A 19834-nucleotide genomic window follows, 5' to 3' on the forward strand; every position below is an offset into this window, starting at 1 on the left:
ACTGAAAGGTGTCTTAGTTCTTGAGTGAGCAAAGGCTGGATCCACATCATGTCTGTGCTTGTTGGAAGCGTTCATCCCCAAATAGCTGCAGCATCTCCCATTAACATTTTTGATGGTTTCCAAACCAAAGCAAGTTCAGGAGGGTACTCTCCTTGCGTTTTAGAAGTGTTGCTTTCCCATATCTCTACCATCACTTAAGATTAACAGTAGTAGGGGATTTAAAGGTGTTTCTGTGTGGAAAGGGTTACACACATCAAAGAGAAGGAGGGCTTATGGCGAATGAAGTGATGTGTGCAGGAAGTAACTGAGTTCCAACTTTTAATCAAAATACTTGAAACTCCTTACTCCTAAAGGTTTGAGGTTAACCAGTGAGTTAAAAAGTAAATTTTAAGCCAAGCCAATTCCTAGTCATTTAGTCAGCATAGAATGGCTTCGCCAGCCATTGGCTAGATATAATCCTTAGTACGGGAACCATTTTATGAATAATATCCCTTGCAAATCATGCAGTGTCACCTGTAGAAGCTGGTGATGCCATAAAGATAAGCCCCGTGAATGATTTATTAGTATAACATCTAAGCTTGTATTATTTATATATGTCTTTGTTTAAGAAGATTTGCTTAACCATTTTCAGATTTTCTGGCTGGAAGTTAGGTGCTTGGTGTACCGGGTATTAAATGGTTTCTCAGTGCGAGTGTCCTAAGTCATAACTCTCCCAAAGAAATCTATAAATCTGGCAGATGATATGGGACAGCGCAAGGAGGCAGTGGTGTCTCACTGAGGACATGACTGTATCTAGGGTTCTGCTCACTTATCCACATAATCGATGAGCCCGCTCTGTGTAGCCTGTCCATGTCAGGCACGAACTCAGGAAGCCCCCCGGCCTCCATACACTATCCACAGTCCACCCCTTTTCCTCATGATTTAAGATCCTAAGTTTTGAGATGAGACTGAGGTTCTCACGAGAAACATCATCTTATATTCTAAGCCCCGTCACCTTATTTCTGAGATGTTGTGGGCTCGAGCAGCTATCATGTGATTTTAGGACAGAGCACACACCTTGTGCGACCTTGTCAGGCCTAGTGCCAGCTGCCCCCGTGTAATCCCTTCCCGGTGGGAGTGGTTGGGACCTGGCTGACTGACTTCTGAAGAACAGACTACAGCAAATGTAGTGGCCTGTCTCTTCCAAGATTGGGGTATAAGACATTGAATTCCACCTTGCTCACACTCTCAGGCTCTTCTTCTGATGAACCAGGCTGCCTGCCCACGTGGCAAGGAGCTGCCTCCTGCCAATGACTGCCTATGTGGGCTGAAAGCAGATTCGTCCCTAGTTGAGCCAGAGTATCCAACCAAGTTCTGCCTGGATTCTGGAACCACAGAGGCGAGGAAATCTTAAGTGTCTGTTGTTTTAAGCCACTACATTTTAGGGTGATTTGTTTTGTAGCAATAGGTAACTAATATGGCTTCTGTAGAGCAAATTACTTAACGTGGTTACTCATCTATAAAATAGGCACATTAGTGTCTACCCTCAGAAGCGCTTACAGGCTCAAAATAAACACATGGTGCTGTTACTGTGGGAGCCACACAAGATCTAAAACTACAGAATGATTCCAGTACACACACATAGGGATGGGAAGGAAATAGACTAACATGTTATCTGTTAGCTCTGGGCAATATTACAGAGAATCTATATACTAGATGTTTGTCTTTAAGATGAAAGAATAGGGGAAGATGGCGGTGTAGGAAGACGCTGGGCTTACCTTGTCCTGCTGATCACATAGATTCCAGCCACATCTGCCTAAATCACCCAGAAAACCGCCAGAAGGCCAGCACAACGGACTCTCTGGAGCCAAGCATAGACAAGAGGCCCATGGAAGAGAGTAGGAAGGGCTGAGAGGCGGTGCGTGCTACACGGTCTGGCGGGAGGGAGCCGGGGTGGTGGAGGGGCAGCTAGCCCACCCGGCAAGGCAGAGCCCCCGAGTCTGGCTTGCAAAAGCGGAGGGGCCGGACTGCGTGAGTTCTGACAGCCGGCAGAACTTAAACATCTGGAATGTTAAAAGTCAACAGTTCTGCTCCCGAGAGCGGGGAGGGCAAGAGGACGCCGGGAGGGAGGGTTGTTAAGCCCTGGAACACAGAGCTCAGCTTGGTGGGGGGAACAAAGGTGCTGGCAAGTGCCATCTCCCTCTCCCATCCCCCAGCCAAAATTCCAAAGGGAACTAGTTCCTGTCACCGAACTTGCTTGCACCACACAAATGCCCAATGCTGTGCTTCTGTGGATCCATCCCTCCGACAGGTCGGCCTCCCTCCCAGTGCCGCAGGGCCCATCCCTCAGGGGACCACCGAAGGCAAAGTGAGCTAAGCCTGCCCTTCCCGCCCCTGTGCACCTTGTGGATCCACCCCAGCTAATATGCCAGATCCCATCAAAGCAGCACCACAAACCTGGCAGTGTGCAAGTAGCCCAGACAGGGGCCACACCACTCCACAGTGAGTCCCACCCCTGGGAGAGGGGAAGATAAGGTACACACCAGTCTGACTATGGCCCCAGCGGTGGGCTGGGGACAGACATCAGGTCTGACTGCGGCCCTGCCCACCAACACAAGTTACACCAGACAGCACAGTGGAAGTGCCCTGCAGTTTGGAGCCACCGCAGGGACTACCCAAAATGAAAAAACGGAAGAACTCTCCTCAAAAGAAATTCCAGGAAGTAGTGACAGCTAATGAATTGATCAAAAATGATTTAAGCAATATAACGGAACAAGAATTTAGAATAATAGTCATAAAATTGATCGCTGGGCTTGAAAAAAGCATAGAGGAGAGCAGAGAATCTATTGCTACAGAGATCAAGGGACTAAGAAATAGTCGTGAGGAGCTAAAAATGCTATAAATGAGGTGCAAAATAAAATGGAGGTGACCACAGCTCAGATTGAAGAGGCAGAGAAGAGAATAGGTGAATTAGAAGATAAAATTATGGGAAAAGAGGAAGCTGATAAAAAGAGAGATAAAAAAAATCCAGCAGTATGAGGGGAGAATTAGAGAACTAAGTGATGCAATCAAACGCAACAGTATCTGTATGATAGGAATTCCAGAAGAGGAAGAGAGAGAAAGGGGCTGCAGGTGTACTTGAACAAATCATAGCTGAGAACTTCCCCGATCTGGGGAAGGAAAAAGGCATTGATCCAAGAGGCACAGAGTACTCCCTTCAGATGTACTTGAATCGATCTTCTGCATGACATATCATAGTTGAAACTGGCAAAATACAAGGATAAAGAGAAAATTCTGAAAGCAGCTAGGGATAAACAGGCCATAACTTACAAAGGTAGACACATAAGAGTAGTAGCAGACCTATCTACTGAAACTTGGCAGGCCAGAAAGGAATGGCAGGAAACCTTCAATGTGATGAACAGAAAAAATATGCAGCCGAGAATCCTTTATCCAGCAAGTCTATCGTTCACAGTAGAAGAAGAGATAAAGGTCTTCCCAAACAAAAACTGAAGGAATTCATCACCACTAAACCAGTCCTACAAGAGATCCTAAGGGGGATTCTGTGAGTGAAATGTTGCAAGGACCAAAAAGTACCAGAGACATCACTACAACCATGAAACCTACAGACATCACAATGACTCTAAACCCGTATCTTTCTATAATAACACTGAATGTAAATGGACTAAATGCTCCAGCCAAAAGATATAGGGTATCAGAATGGATAAAAAAACAAGACCCATCTATTTGCTGTCTACAAGAGACTCATTTTAGACCTGAGGACACCTTTCAGATTGAAAGTGACGGGATGGAGAACTATCTAGCATGCTACTGGAAGTCAAAAGAAAGCTGGAGTAGCCATACTTAGACAAACTAGACTTTAAATTAAAGGCTGTAACAAGAAATGAAGAAGGGCATTATATAATCATTACAGGGTCTATCCATCAGGAAGAACTAACAATTATAAATGTCTATGTGCGAAATATGGGAGCCCCTAAATATATAAAACAATCATAAACATAAGCAACCTTATTGATAAGAATGTGGTAATTGCAGGGGACATTAATACTCCACTTACAGTAATGCATCATCTAGATACAGGATCAATAAAGAAACAAGGGCCCTGAATGATACATTGGATCAGATGGATTTGACAGATATATTTAGAACTCTGCATGCCAAAACAACAGAATATACTTTGTTCTCGAGTGCACATGGAACATTCTCCAAGATAGATCACACACTGGGTCACAAAACAGCCCTTCATAAGTATAAAAGAATTGAGATCATACCATGCACACTTTCAGACCACAATGCTATGAAGCTTGAAATCAACCACAGGAAAAAGTCTGGAAAACCTCCAAAAGCATGGAGGTTAAAGAACACCCTACTAAAGAATGAAAGGGTCAACGAGGCAATTAGAGAAGAAATTTAAAAATATATGGAAACAAATGAAAATGAAGATACTACAATCCAAACGCTTTGGGATGCAGTGAAGGCAGTCCTGAGAAGAAAATAAATTGCAGTCCAGGCCTATCTCAACAAACAAGAAAAATCCCAAATACAAAACCTAACAGCACACCTAAAGGAAATAGAAGCAGAACAGCAAAGACACCCCAAACCCAGCAGAAGAAGAGAAATAATAAAGATCAGAGCAGAAATAAGCAATGTAGAATCTAAAAAATCTGTAGAGCAGATCCATGAAACCAAGAGTTGGTTTTTTGAAAAAATAAACAAAATTGATAAACCTCTAGCCAGGCTTCTCAAAAAGAAAAGGGAGATGACCCAAATAGATAAAATCATGAATGAAAATGGAATTATTACAACCAATCCCTCAGAGATACAAGCAATTATCAGGGAATACTATGAAAAATTATATGCCAACATACTGGATAACCTGGAAGAAATGGACAAATTCCTAAGCACCCACACCCTTCCAAAACTAAAACAGGAAGAAATAAAAACTTGAACAGACTCATAACCAGTGAAGAAATTGAATCAGTTACCAAAAATCTGCCAACAAATAAGAGTCCAGGACCAGATGGCTTCCCAGGGATATTCTACCAGACATTTAAAGCAGAGATAATACCTATCTTTCTCAAGCTGTTCCAAAATTAGAAAGGGTAGGAAAACTTCCAGACTCATTCTATGAAGCCAGCATTACTTTCATTCCTAAACCAGACAGAGACCCAGCAAGAAAAAGAGAACTACAGGCCAATATCCCTGATGAATATGGATGCAAAAATTCTCAATAAGATACTAGCAAATCGAATTCAACAGCATATAAAGCATGATCAAGTGGGATTCATTCCTGGGCTGCAGGGCTGGTTCAACATTTGTGATACATCATATTAATAAAAGAAACGAAAAGAACCATATGATCCTGTGAATCGATGCAGAAAAAGCATTTGACAAAATTCAGCATCCTTTCTTAATAAAAACCCTCAAGAAAGTCGGGATAGAAGGAACATACTTAAACATCATGAAGGCCATTTATGAAAAGCCCACAGCAAATACCATAGTCAACAAGGAAAAATTGAGAGCTTTCCCCCTGAGATCAAGAACACGACAGGGATGTCCACTCTCACCATTGTTGTTTCACATAGTGTTGGAAGTGCTAGCATCAGCAATCAGACAACAAAAGGAAATCAAAGGCATCAAAATTGGCAAAGATGAAGCCAAGCTTTCACTTTTTGCAGATGACATGATATTATACATGGAAAACCTGACAGACTCCACCAAAAGTCCACTAGAACTGATACATGAATTCAGGAAAGTTGCAGGATACAAAATCAATGTACAGAAATCAGTTGCATTCTTATACACTAATAATGAAGCAACAGAAAGACAAAGAAACTGATCCCATTCACAACTGCACAAAGAATCATAAAATATCTGGGAATAAACCTAACCAAAGATGTAAAAGATCTTTATGCTGAAAAGTATAGAAAGCTTATTAAGGAAATTGAATAAGATACAAAGAAATGGAAAAACATTCCATGCTCATGGATTGGAAGAATAAATATTGTTAAAATGTCCATACTACCCAAAGTTATGTACACATTCAATGCAGTCCCAATCAAAATTGCACCAGCATTCTTCTCGAAGCTACAACAAGCAATCCTAAAATTTGTATGGAACCATAAAAGACCCCGAATAGCCAAAGTGATTTTGAAGAAGACCAAAGCATTAGTCATCACAATCCCAGACCTTAGCTTCTACTACAAAGCTGTAATCATCAAGACAGCATGGTATTGGCACAAAAACAGACACATAGACCAATGGAATAGAATAGAAACCCCAGAATTAGACCCACAAAAGTATGGCCAACTAATCTTTGACAAAGCAGGAAAGAATATCCGATGGAAAAAAGTCTCTTTAACCAATGGTGCTGGGAGAACTGGACAGCAACATGCAGAAGGATGAAACTAGACCACTTTCTCACACCATTCACAAAAATAAACTCAAAATGGATAAAGGACCTGGATGTGAGACAGGAAACCATCAAAACCCTAGAGGAGAAAGCAGGAAGAAACCTCTCTGACTTCAGCCACAGCAATTTCTTACTTGACACATCCCCAAAACAAAAGGGAATTAAAAACAAAAATGAACTGTTGGGACCTCATGAAGATAATAAGCTTCTGCACTGCAAAGGAAACAACAAAACTAAAAAGCAACCAACAGAATGGCAAAAGATACATATCAGACAAAGGGCTAGTATCCAAAATCTATAAAGAGCTCACCAAACTCCACACCCGAAAAACAATCCAGTGAAGAAACGGGCAGAAAACATGAATAGACACTTCCCTAAAGAAAACATCCAGATGGCCAACAGGCACATGAAAAGATTCTCAATGTCACTCCTCATCAGGGAAATACAAATCAAAACTACACTGAGATGCTACCTCATGCCAGTCAGAGTGGCTAAATGAACAAATCAGGAGAATATCGATGCTGGCAAGGATATGGAGAAACGGGAACCCTCTTGCACTGTTGGTGGGAATGCAAACTGGTTCAGCCGCTCTGGAAAACAGTGTGGACGTTCCTTAAAAAATTAAAAATAGATCTACCCTATGACCCAGGAATAGCACTGCTAGGAATTTACCCAAGGGATATAGGAGTGCCGATACATAGGGGCACTTGTACCCCAATGTTTATAGTAGCACTTTCAACAGTAGCCAAATTATGGAAAGAGCCTAAATGTCTGTCAACTGATGAATGGATAAAGAAATTGTGGTTTATATACACAATGGAATACTACTTGGCAATGAGGAAGAATGAAATATGGCCTTTTGTAGCAACGTGGATGGAACTGGAGAGTGTTATGCTAAGTGAAATAAGTCATACAGAGAAAGACAGATACCATATGTTTTCACTCTTATGTGGATCCTGAGAAACTTACCAGAAGACCATGGGAGAGGGGAAGAAAAAAAAAAAAAAAAACAGAGGGAGAGAGCCAAAGCATAAGAGACTCTTAAAAACTGAGAATAAACTGAGGGTTGATGGGGGGTGGGAGGGAGGGAAGGGTGGGTGATGGGTATTGAGGAGGGCACCTTTTGGGATGAGCACTGGGTGTTGTATGGAAACCAATTTGACAATAAATTTCATATTAAAAAAAAGAATAAGTACAGCAGGCATCTTTCAATCTCATTAAGTCTGTGATCATCTGAACAGAGGCATAAAGGCAACATCACTGAAGTCATTTCTTTTTTGGATCGATTCATGAAGTTACTTTTGATAGATTGGTGCCAACAGGAATTATGTATCTTTTATTTGGAAGCTATTCTGTCCAACTAGTGATGCAAACTTTACCTCTTCTCAGTTTGGAGTAACTTCCAAAAGTCATTAAGTAGAACTGACATAAACCATGAATTCAGTGGTTCCCAGAGTATAGTTTATGATCTCTAGGGGTCCGTAAGACCTTTCAAGGAGTCTGCAATGCCAAAAATACTTTCAAAACCGTATTAAAATCCATAGTAGTTTAAAGAGTGTTCTCCAAAAATTCATGTCTACCCAGAACCTATGAATGTGTCCTTATTTGGAAAGAGGGTCTTTATAAATATAATTAGTTAAGATGAGTTCACACTATATTAGAGTGGGCCCTACATCCAGTGACGGTGGCCGTATAAGAATGCAATGTTAGGAGACACACAGGAGGCGGGGGGACCACAGAGGCAGAGACTGCGATTGGCATGAGGCAGCTATAAGCCAAGGGACACCAAGACTCTGGCTACCACCAGAAGCCAGGAGATAGGCTGGAACAAATTCTCCCTCAGTCTCCAGAAGGAACCAGTCCTCTAATACCTTGGTTTCAGACCTTTAGTTTCCTGAACTGCAAGAAAATACCTTGTTTTAAGCGACCCAGTTTATGGTAATTTTATGGAAATCCCAGGAAACAAATAGATTTTGATGCCAGGAAGTGGGGTGCTACCGGACAAATACCTAAAAATACGGAAGTGGCTTTGGAATTGGGTAAATGGAAAAGACTAGAAGAATTTTGAGCCATGTAATAATTAAAAAAAAAAAAGTCTAGGTTATCTTGAAATGATTTGGTAGAAATATGGAAATATGGACAGTAGAGAAAGCTGGCATCTCAGAGAATTTCTATTTCATCATGAACAAAATGTTGATAGAAGTGTGAACATTAAAAGGTGCTTCTGGACGGAAGATGGCGGCGTAGGAGGACGCTGGGCTCACCGCGCGTCCTGCTGATCACTTAGATTCCACCTACACCTGCCTAAATAACCCAGAAAACCACCAGAGGATTACCAGAACGGAGTCTCCGGAGCCAAGCGCAGACGAGAGGCCCACGGAAGAGGGTAGGAAGGGCGGCGAGGTGGTGCGCGCTCCACGGACTGGCGGGAGGGAGCCGGGGCGGAGGGGCGGCTCGCCGACCAAGCAGAGCCCCCGAGTCTGGCGGGCAAAAGCGGAGGGGCCTGACGGACTGTGTTCCGACAGCAAGCGCGACTTAGCGTCTGGGAGGTCATAAGTTAACAGCTCTGCTCGCAAAGCGGGAAGGCTGGAGGACAAAGGGAGGGAGAGCTGCTGAGCCCCCGGACGACAGAGCTCAGTTTGGTGGGGAACAAAGGCGCTCGCCAGCGCCATCTCCCCCGCCCATCCCCCAGCCAAAATCCCAAAGAGAACCAGTTCCTGCCAGGGAACTTCCTCGCTCCGCGCAAACACCCAACTCTGTGCTTCTGCGGAGGAGCCAAACCTCCGGCAGTGGATCTGACTCCCTCCCGCTGCCACAGGGCCCCTCCTGAAGTGGATCACCTAAGGAGAAGCGAGCTAAGCCTGCCCCTCCTGCCCCTGTGCACCTTGCCTACCCACCCCAGCTAATACGCCAGATCCCCAGCATCACAAGCCTGGCAGTGTGCAAATAGCCCAGACGGGCCACGCCACCCCACAGTGAATCCTGCCCCTAGGAGAGGGGAAGAGAAGGCACACACCAGTCTGGCTGTGGCCCCAGGGGTGGGCCGGGGGCAGACATCAGGTCTGACTGCGACTCCGCCCACCAACTCCAGTTATACACCACAGCACAGGGGAAGTGCCCTGCAGGTCCTCACCACACCAGGGACTATCCAAAATGACCAAGCGGGAGAATTCCCCTCAGAAGAATCTCCAGGAAATAACAACAGCTAATGAGCTGATCAAAAAGGATTTAAATAATATAACAGAAAGTGAATTTAGAATAATAGTCATAAAATTAATCGCTGGGCTTGAAAACAGTATAGAGGACACCAGAGAATCTCTTGCTACAGAGATCAAGGGACTAAGGAACAGTCACGAGGAGCTGAAAAACGCTTTAAATGAAATGCAAAACAAAATGGAAACCACCACGGCTCGGATTGAAGAGGCAGAGGAGAGAATAGGTGAACTAGAAGATAAAGTTATGGAAAAAGAGGAAGCTGAGAAAAAGAGAGATAAAAAAATCCAGGAGTATGAGGGGAAAATTAGAGAACTAAGTGATACACTAAAAAGAAATAATATACGCATAATTGGTATCCCAGAGGAGGAAGAGAGAGGGAAAGGTGCTGAAGGGGTACTTGAAGAAATAATAGCTGAGAACTTCCCTGAACTGGGGAAGGAAAAAGGCATTTAAATCCAAGAGGCACAGAGAACTCCCTTCAGACGTAACTTGAATCGATCTTCTGCACGACATATCATAGTGAAACTGGCAAAATACAAGGATAAAGAGAAAATTCTGAAAGCAGCAAGGGGTAAACGTGCCCTCACATATAAAGGGAGACCTATAAGACTCATGACTGATCTCTCTTTTGAAACTTGGCAGGCCAGAAAGAATTGGCACGAGATTTTCAGTGTGCTAGACAGAAAAAATATGCAGCCGAGAATCCTTTATCCAGCAAGTCTGTCATTTAGAATAGAAGGAGAGATAAAGGTCTTCCCAAACAAACAAAAACTGAAGGAATTTGTCACCACTAAACCAGCCCTACAAGAGATCCTAAGGGGGACCCTGTGAGACAAAGTACCAGAGACAACACTACAAGCATAAAACATACAGACATCACAATGACTCTAAACCCGTATCTTTCTATAATAACACTGAATGTAAATGGATTAAATGCGCCAACCAAAAGACATAGGGTATCAGAATGGATAAAAAAACAAGACCCATCTATTTGCTGTCTACAAGAGACTCATTTTAGACCAGAGGACACCTTTAGATTGAGAGTGAGGGGATGGAGAACTATTTATCATGCTACTGGAAGCCAAAAGAAAGCTGGAGTAGCCATACTTATATCAGACAAACTAGACTTTAAATTAAAGGCTGTAACAAGGGATGAAGAAGGACATTATATAATAGTTACAGGGTCTATTCATCAGGAAGAGCTAACAATTATAAATGTCTATGCGCCGAATACCGGAGCCTCCAAATATATAAAACAACTACTCATAAACATAAGCAACCTTATTGATAAGAATGTCGTAATTGCAGGGGACTTTAACACCCCACTTACAGAAATGGATAGATCATCTAGACACACGGTCAATAAAGAAACAAGGGCCCTGAATGAGACATTGGATCAGATGGACTTGACAGATATATTTAGAACTCTGTATCCCAAAGCAACAGAATATACTTTCTTCTCGAGTGCACATGGAACATTCTCCAAGATAGATCATATACTGGGTCACAAAACAGCCCTTCATAAGTTTACCAAAATTGAAATTATACCATGCATACTTTCAGACCACAATGCTATGAAGCTTGAAATCAACCACAGAAAAAAGTCTGGAAAACCTCCAAAAGCATGGAGGTTAAAGAACACCCTACTAACGAATGAGTGGGTCAACCAGGCAATTAGAGAAGAAATTAAAAAATATATGGAAACAAACGAAAATGAAAATACAACAATCCAAACGCTTTGGGACGCAGCAAAGGCAGTCCTGAGAGGAAAATACATTGCAATCCAGGCCTATCTCAACAAACAAGAAAAATCCCAAATACAAAATCTAACAGCACACCTAAAGGAAACAGAAGCAGAACAGCAAAGACACCCCAAACCCAGCAGAAGAAGAGAAATAATAAAGATCAGAGCAGAAATAAACAATATAGAGTCTAAAAAAACTGTAGAGCAGATCAACGAAACCAAGAGTTGGTTTTTTGAAAAAATAAACAAAATTGACAAACCTCTAGCCAGGCTTCTCAAAAAGAAAAGGGAGATGACCCAAATAGATAAAATCATGAATGAAAATGGAATTATTACAACCAATCCCTCAGAGATACAAACAATTATCAGGGAATACTATGAAAAATTATATGCCAACAAATTGGACAACCTGGAAGAAATGGACAAATTCCTGAACACCCACACTCTTCCAAAACTCAATCAGGAGGAAATAGAAAGCTTGAACAGACCCATAACCAGCGAAGAAATTGAATTGGTTATCAAAAATCTCCCAACAAATTAGAGTTCAGGACCAGATGGCTTCCCAGGGGAGTTCTACCAGACGTTTAAAGCAGAGATAATACCTATCCTTCTCAAGCTATTCCAAGAAATAGAAAGGGAAGGAAAACTTCCAGACTCATTCTATGAAGCCAGTATTACTTTGATTCCTAAACCAGACAGAGACCCAGTAAAAAAAGAGAACTACAGGCCAATATCCCTGATGAATATGGATGCAAAAATTCTCAATAAGATACTAGCAAATCGAATTCAACGGCATATAAAAAGAATTATTCACCATGATCAAGTGGGATTCATTCCTGGGATGCAGGGCTGGTTCAACATTCGCAAATCAATCAACGTGATACATCACATTAACAAAAAAAAAAGAGAAGAACCATATGATCCTGTCAATCGATGCAGAAAAGGCCTTTGACAAAATCCAGCACCGTTTCTTAATAAAAACCCTTGAGAAAGTCGGGATAGAAGGAACATACTTAAAGATCATAAAAGCCATTTATGAAAAGCCCACAGCTAACTTCATCCTCAACGGGGAAAAACTGAGAGCTTTTTCCCTGAGATCAGGAACACGACAGGGATGCCCACTCTCACCGCTGTTGTTTAACATAGTGCTGGAAGTTCTAGCATCAGCAATCAGACAACAGAAGGAAATCAAAGGCATCAAAATTGGCAAAGATGAAATCAAGCTTTCGCTTTTTGCAGATGACATGATATTATACATGGAAAATCCGATAGACTCCACCAAAAGTCTGCTAGAATTGATACATGAATTCAGCAAAGTTGCAGGATACAAAATCAATGTACAGAAATCAGTTGCATTCTTATACACTAACAATGAAGCAACAGAAAGACAAATAAAGAAACTGATCCCATTCACAATTGCACCAAGAAGCATAAAATACCTAGGAATAAATCTAACCAAAGATGTAAAGGATCTGTATGCTGAAAACTATAGAAAGCTTATGAAGGTAATTGAAGAAGATTTAAAGAAATGGAAAGACATTCCCTGCTCATGGATTGGAAAAATAAATATTGTCAAAATGTCAATACTACCCAAAGCTATCTACACATTCAATGCAATCCCAATCAAAATTGCACCAGCATTCTTCTCGAAACTAGAACAAGCAATCCTAAAATTCATATGGAACCACAAAAGGCCCCGAATAGCCAAAGGAATTTTGAAGAAGAAGACCAAAGCAGGAGGCATCACAATCCCAGACTTTAGCCTCTACTACAAAGCTGTCATCATCAAGACAGCATGGTATTGGCACAAAAACAGACACATAGACCAATGGAATAGAATAGAAACCCCAGAACTAGACCCACAAACGTATGGCCAACTCATCTTTGACAAAGCAGGAAAGAACATCCAATGGAAAAAAGACAGCCTCTTTAACCAATGGTGCTGGGAGAACTGGACAGCAACATGCAGAAGGTTGAAACTAGACCACTTTCTGACACCATTCACAAAAATAAACTCAAAATGGATAAAGGACCTGAATGTGAGACAGGAAACCATCAAAACCTTAGAGGAGAAAGCAGGAAAAGACCTCTCTGACCTCAGCCGTAGCAATCTCTTACTCGACACATCCCCAAAGGCAAGGGAATTAAAAGCAAAAGTGAATTACTGGGACCTTATGAAGATAAAAAGCTTCTGCACAGCAAAGGAAACAACCAACAAAACTAAAAGGCAACCAACGGAATGGGAAAAGATATTTGCAAATGACATATCGGACAAAGGGCTAGTATCCAAAATCTATAAAGAGCTCACCAAACTCTACACCCGAAAAACAAATAACCCAGTGAAGAAATGGGCAGAAAACATGAATAGACACTTCTCTAAAGAAGACATCCGGATGGCCAACAGGCACATGAAAAGATGTTCAGCGTCGCTCCTTATCAGGGAAATACAAATCAAAACCACACTCAGGTATCACCTCACGCCAGTCAGAGTGGCCAAAATGAACAAATCAGGAGACTATAGATGCTGGAGAGGATGTGGAGAAACGGGAACCCTCTTGCACTGTTGGTGGGAATGCAAATTGGTGCAGCCGCTCTGGAAAGCAGTGTGGAGGTTCCTCAGAAAATTAAAAATAGACCTACCCTATGACCCAGCAATAGCACTGCTAGGAATTTATCCAAGGGATACAGGAGTACTGATGCATAGGGGCACTTGTACCCCAATGTTCATAGCAGCACTCTCAACAATAGCCAAATTATGGAAAGAGCCTAAATGTCCATCAATTGATGAATGGATAAAGAAATTGTGGTTTATATACACAATGGAATACTACGTGGGATTGAGAAAAAATGAAATATGGCCTTTTGTAGCAACGTGGATGGAACTGGAGAGTGTGATGCTAAGTGAAATAAGCCATACAGAGAAAGACAGATACCATATGGTTTCACTCTTATGTGGATCCTGAGAAACTTAACAGGAACCCATGGGGGAGGGGGAGGAAAAAAGAAAAAAAAAAAAAAAGAGGTTAGAGTGGGAGAGAGCCAAAGCATAAGAGACTGTTAAAAACTGAGAACAAACTGAGGGTTGATGTGGGGTGGGAGGGAGGAGAGGGTGGGTGATGGGTATTGAGGAGGGCACCTTTTGGGATGAGCACTGGGTGTTGTATGGAAACCAATTTGACAATAAATTTCATATAAAAAAGAAAAAAGGTGCTTCTGGGGTGCCTGGGTGGCTCAGTCGGTTGAGCATCTGACTTTAGCTCAGGTTATGATCTCGCAGTTTGTGAATTTGAGCCCTGCATCAGGCTCTATGCCGACAGCTCAGAGCCTGGACCCTGCTTCAGATTCTGTGTGTGTCTCTCTCTCTCTCTGCCCCTCCCCTGCTAGCCCTCTGTCTCTCAAAAATGAATACATGTTAGAAGATAAAGGTTCTTTAGTGTGAACTCAGAAATGAACATGTTGGACACTGGAGGAAAAGTAAGGTGGCAGAAAACTTGGCTGACTTGTGTTCTGCTTTGGGGTTAAAGTAGAGCTTGTGAACCATGACATTGAATATTTAGCTGAGGTTTCCAAACAAAATATGGAAGATGTGGCCTACTTTCTTGCTGCTTATAGTAAAATGCAAGAGGAAAGAGATAATTTGAGGAAGGAAATGGTTAGCAAAAAGGAACCAGAACATGATGAGTTTGAAAATTCACAGCCTATCTATTCTGCAAGGGCATGCTCTTCAGAGGTCACCAAGGGTGTGTGCTGGAAAATGTGCAATATTTGTGGCCATGGATACGATCAAGCATCTCAGCAGAAGCTAGGAATAGAGGCACGGTTGTCCAGAAAGGATCTGTGGAGAAGCCTCATGTCTAATGGTGTGGAACTCCTTGACACCCATGAAGACTGACAGGTTTGTGAGAATGTTACATCAGCAGAAATGCTGCCATTTTGGCTTTGCAGGGACAGAGATGGGACAAGAGGAAGGAAGGCTGCCAGACTTGTAGGATTCTATAAGCAGGAAATGGGCTGCCCGGAGGATAAGATTGTGTCCCAGGCTGAGGATAGAGAGGGTAGGGCCAACAGGGCTTCTGATGGTCTAGAGGTTGGGGCTGGGACAGCCTCTGGGCCCAGAGGGCTGGTCAAGCCACAAAAGATTATTTTCAGGCCTTGAAACTTTATGACATTTGCCCTGCTGTGTCACAAATTTGCTTTAGACCAGTGACTCTATTCCTTCCACTTTCTTCCTTTTGGAACGGGAATATCTATCCCGTGCTTTTTCCACCATTGTATGGTACAAGCTGAAAACATGCTTTTTAGTTTCATACGTCCACCAATGGAAAGGAGACCAAAGGAGACCAAGGCCGGGCATACCAGAGTCTAACCCGTACTTGATTTAGACAGATGGGATGTGACACTCTGAATTGAGAATTTGGAGTTAATGCTGGAATGGGTGAAAAGTTTTGGGAGTGTTGGGATGGGATGGATGTGAATGTTGGGGGACCGGAGGGTAGATTACACTGGGTTTGTTTCCACAAAATTCATGTCTACCAGAAACGGAAGGTGACCTTACGATGCCACTCAGAATTAGGGTACCCACTAAATCTAATGAATGGCATTCTTACAAGGAGGGAGACACACAGAAATATACACACGGGGAAGAATGCCATTTGAGCCAGAGATGAAAGTGAGTCAGCAATAAGCCAGTGAACACCAAGACCTGCTGGCAACCCTGAGACGGTAGGAGAGAGGCATAGAACAAATCCTCCCTCCATCTCCAGAAAGAGCCAAGTCCGACACCTTGATCTTGGATCTCTGGCCTCCTGAGCTGCAACGGAATATCCGTTGTTTTAAGCCACCTAGCTTGTGTGACTCTTTCCCAGCAGCCGCAAGAAACGAGCACAGACTTGTTTCAGCAGCTCCAGGAAATAGACAAGATGCTGTTCGCCTTTTTCTCTCACGAGCATACAGTGGAGTTTTCCGGAGGCTGCGTGATGTCCTATATCGTGACAGACTGAATGCAGAGCTGGGGTACGAACCCAGCTGTGTTCTATTAGGCCAGATAGTAAAGGAATTATGAAAATGTGAAACAGTGTCCCGTGAGTAATCCATTTTTGTTTTGGAAAATAGTTAATGTTTCATTAAAAAAATCTATGTTAATATACTGGGTTTATTATGGTTTTCACATTGGTAATTTTTCCCAGTTTTAATTCCAGTTTGGTAAATGCAGTAGATATGACCCACATATATGACAGCTCTTTGGGGTCCTCAGTAATTTTTAAGAATATATAAAGAATCTGCATTCAAAATGTCTGAGAACCACTGGCTTACTTGTAAAGTTTCAAGTTCAGAAGGACATCCTGGTGTTGGTGCCCCTGCTTCTTGGAAAGTCAACACTGAAAATAGCACTTAAAAGAATGAACTTTACGGGTGCCTGGATAGCTCAGTCAATTTAAGCATCTGACTTTGGCTCAGGTCATGATCTCACAGTTTGTGAGTTCGAGCCCCATGTCCGCAGACAGCTAAGAGCCTGGCGCCTGCTTTGGATTCTGTGTCTCCCTCTCTGTCTGCCCCTCCCCTGCTTGTGTGCTCTCTCTTTCTCTCTCTGTCTCAAAAATAAACATTAAAAAAATAAACATTAAAAAATTTTTTTAAAAAAAGAACTTCAGAATCACATTGAAGTAGGTTAGATTTTTACATCATCAGCTTCCTCATTTATAACGTGGGAAAGAATACCTATCTTATCAGTAGTGTGAGGATGAGATATGATAATATATGTAAAGGAGTAGCTGTTTTGGCCATTAAAAACAAGTATTTCCTTTCCCCTGGGCTTAGTGGCTCATTGGTTTCTAGCTGTAAGAAGAGAGGAACAAACATGAGGTCTAAGGCCTCACATATGAATGGTTACCAGTCAAATTCCCATTTATTACTTACTTACCGGACCTAACGTGGAGAAATTTTACGGGACATGAAGACTCCAAGTGCAGAAGAAGAAATCGTAGAAGTCCTCTGGACCTTGGGATTTTCTTTTCCCTGAGGAAAATCTTTTGGTCTCTTATCATAATTGCTGCTTGTTAAAACTGGTAAGATACTCGTTAAGGACTTTTGTGACCAAATGATGTGTATATACAAACTCGTTAACATTTTCAAATCAGAACCTCCTCTCTGGCCTCATTAGCTCTGTTTTGGGTCCTTTACCATGCAATGTGAATTCTGTGGACTCAGGCTTAGAGGAAGACGGATGGATATTGATTTCCTGGAATTTCTCCTGTCCACCCAGTGTGTGCTTCTCCCCTGACTGTGGTGAGTCTTCCTATAGGAGACATCAATCACCATAATCAGGTCCCAAAATCACATCAATGTCTAGAGGTCATGCTTTTTTTTTCTGGGGAAGGGATAGATCTTGAGAAATGGGCTACAAATTCTCACTACTGACATTAGAAGTAGATAAAAGATCTAATAAAACTCTCTGCCCCATCTATCTATGCCTGACAGGTGGCCTTTATTCTACGAGCATAAAAGCAGAATGACTTCGTTACTGTGACCAGCAGCAGGGTTACAGTGTCTCTGGGTCAGCATCTCATAACTTGTGTGAAGAGGACGTATGGAGACTTGATTTAATTCTTAGAAGAAAAAGCTGGTTCTTTGGTTAGTTTTCTCCTATCACTGCAGAAGAACCCTGCCATCCATATAGAAAAAAAAAAAATCACATCCCCCGTGAGGTCTTTTCTTGAACATCCCACTTTAAATTGCAGTCCTCCTTAATCCTCCCTGTACCCCCTTTCCTACTTTTTATTTATCTCCATTGTACTTACGAGCACCATTGTAGTCCTTGTGTTACTTATTTTGCGTACAGTCTGTTCTCCCCCTGGAAAGTAAGCAACGTAGGGGCAGGGAGTTTTGTGTCTTGTTCACTGCTGTATCCCCAGTGCCTAGAACAGTGCCTAGCACACGAGAGACACTTCTCTTTGAAATAAGTGAACAAATGAATTCAGCTCCATTTCCGCTGAAACCAAGGTCATCTGACACAAGCTTCCCCAAATTTCCCCTTCACCTCAAAGTCTGGATCCTTAGCCATCCTCACACGCCCCCTCGCCGAGACTAAGCCTTCAGCTCTCTTCTTGACCATTCTCTTGCTCTCCTTTGGATGCTGCTGCTTCAGTGACTTCCTCTCATTCATATTTTTTAATGTTTCTCTTCCATTCCCTTCAGCCCAATCTAGCAATCCTACATAATCTGAATTCTCCAGGACATCTCTGTAGCACCTGTCAACTAGGTCCGTGTTTTCCTTGAAATTCCTTGTGTGGCTTCTGAGATGTTTCTTGGTTTTCTGATTGCTTGTTCTGTCTCCACGGTCTCCTCTTCTTCCTTCTGCGTCCTTAACAGACCCCGCAGCTGTACTCCTTTTCCATACCTCCAGTTGTCTCCTCTTTGTGGATGATGTTTAAAATCATTACCTCTCCTGTGCTGTCTCTTCAATTGAGATCCAGACCTGCACGCTCCAAACCTTGAACTCTTGAATCCTCTTACTGCCCTCCCTCAATGGGTTCCACCTGAGATTTTACAGGTTCCTCTCCCCCGCCAAATGTCTTTCCACCCATGACCCTCTTCCACAACTGCCACGGGGTAGTTCCTGTCCTTATGCTCGGCCTAATGAAGCGGCCTTCCAACGACTCTTTGTTTCTATTTGCATCAGGTTGCTCCTCGACATGTCCAGCACGGTAATGCTGGGTTCATCTTGATAAAAATATGACAATTGTATCATGCACTGGATCAATGATTTACTCTTGCTTATATAATAAAGTTTAAGCAGGGATTCAAAATCTTCCACAACTTCCCTACTATGTTTCCTAATACCCCTAAGGTCTCAACGAGTTGAACTCCCTATACTTCCCAACACCCAGAACTCTCCTATTGCTGTGGATTTGTTTGTTCTTTCTACTTAAGTCTCCTTTCCTCAAAAGTTTTAAAAATTCCCTGCTTAATTCTGATTGTCTGATACCCCATAGACAGCAATTAACATTGACATTCATTCAACTTGCAGTCACTGCTCACGTACTGTGTTAACAGGCATTTTGCTAGCCGCTCACAAAGACGAAGACAATCTTTATCCTAAAACTTCAACTCTACGGTTTTAAAAACAGAATTAATGAAGCTATGGAGTGCAGGGGTGGGGGTGGGGGGTCACGGAATAGCATTCTAATATTTTCTCCTTGCTCAAATGTAATTTTTGCTCTATTTATGACTACTCAAACTGAACTTTAAAGGATATTTGCTTCCACGGGTAAGAACAGGATGTCATGCTCAGTCATAATCTCAATATTGTGCGAGATGTGTGTTGATCCCCTGGCACCTTCTTCTCCAACAGCCATGGCAAATAACTCCACTTTCAGTTCTGTCTGCAGACCCGCTGCCACCTATAGGACACAATGTAGCTTTAGAATCAGACACATCGGAGTTCAAATCTGGGTTTTAACATGAAT

At 42.4% G+C, this 19834-nt stretch overlaps 1 protein-coding gene across 3 annotated transcripts in view; it reads right to left on the reverse strand.

Annotated features, from left to right (window-relative positions):
- The window catches only part of SPAG17 (sperm associated antigen 17), a 239686-nt gene that overhangs the window by 12120 nt on the left and 207732 nt on the right, over window positions 1-19834 (reverse strand). For all 3 annotated transcript variants that reach the window (XM_045478817.1, XM_045478815.1, XM_045478816.1), the window contains exons 47-48: window positions 19624-19768; window positions 17290-17434 (exon numbers count right to left, since the gene is read on the reverse strand). In XM_045478817.1, the coding sequence (XP_045334773.1) occupies window positions 17295-17434; window positions 19624-19768 (285 nt within the window). In that variant the 3' untranslated portion in view covers window positions 17290-17294. The remainder of the gene's footprint in view (window positions 1-17289; window positions 17435-19623; window positions 19769-19834) is intronic.

The sequence above is a fragment of the Leopardus geoffroyi genome, chromosome C1, assembly GCF_018350155.1.
Source record: "Leopardus geoffroyi isolate Oge1 chromosome C1, O.geoffroyi_Oge1_pat1.0, whole genome shotgun sequence".
NCBI lineage: Eukaryota > Metazoa > Chordata > Mammalia > Carnivora > Felidae > Leopardus > Leopardus geoffroyi.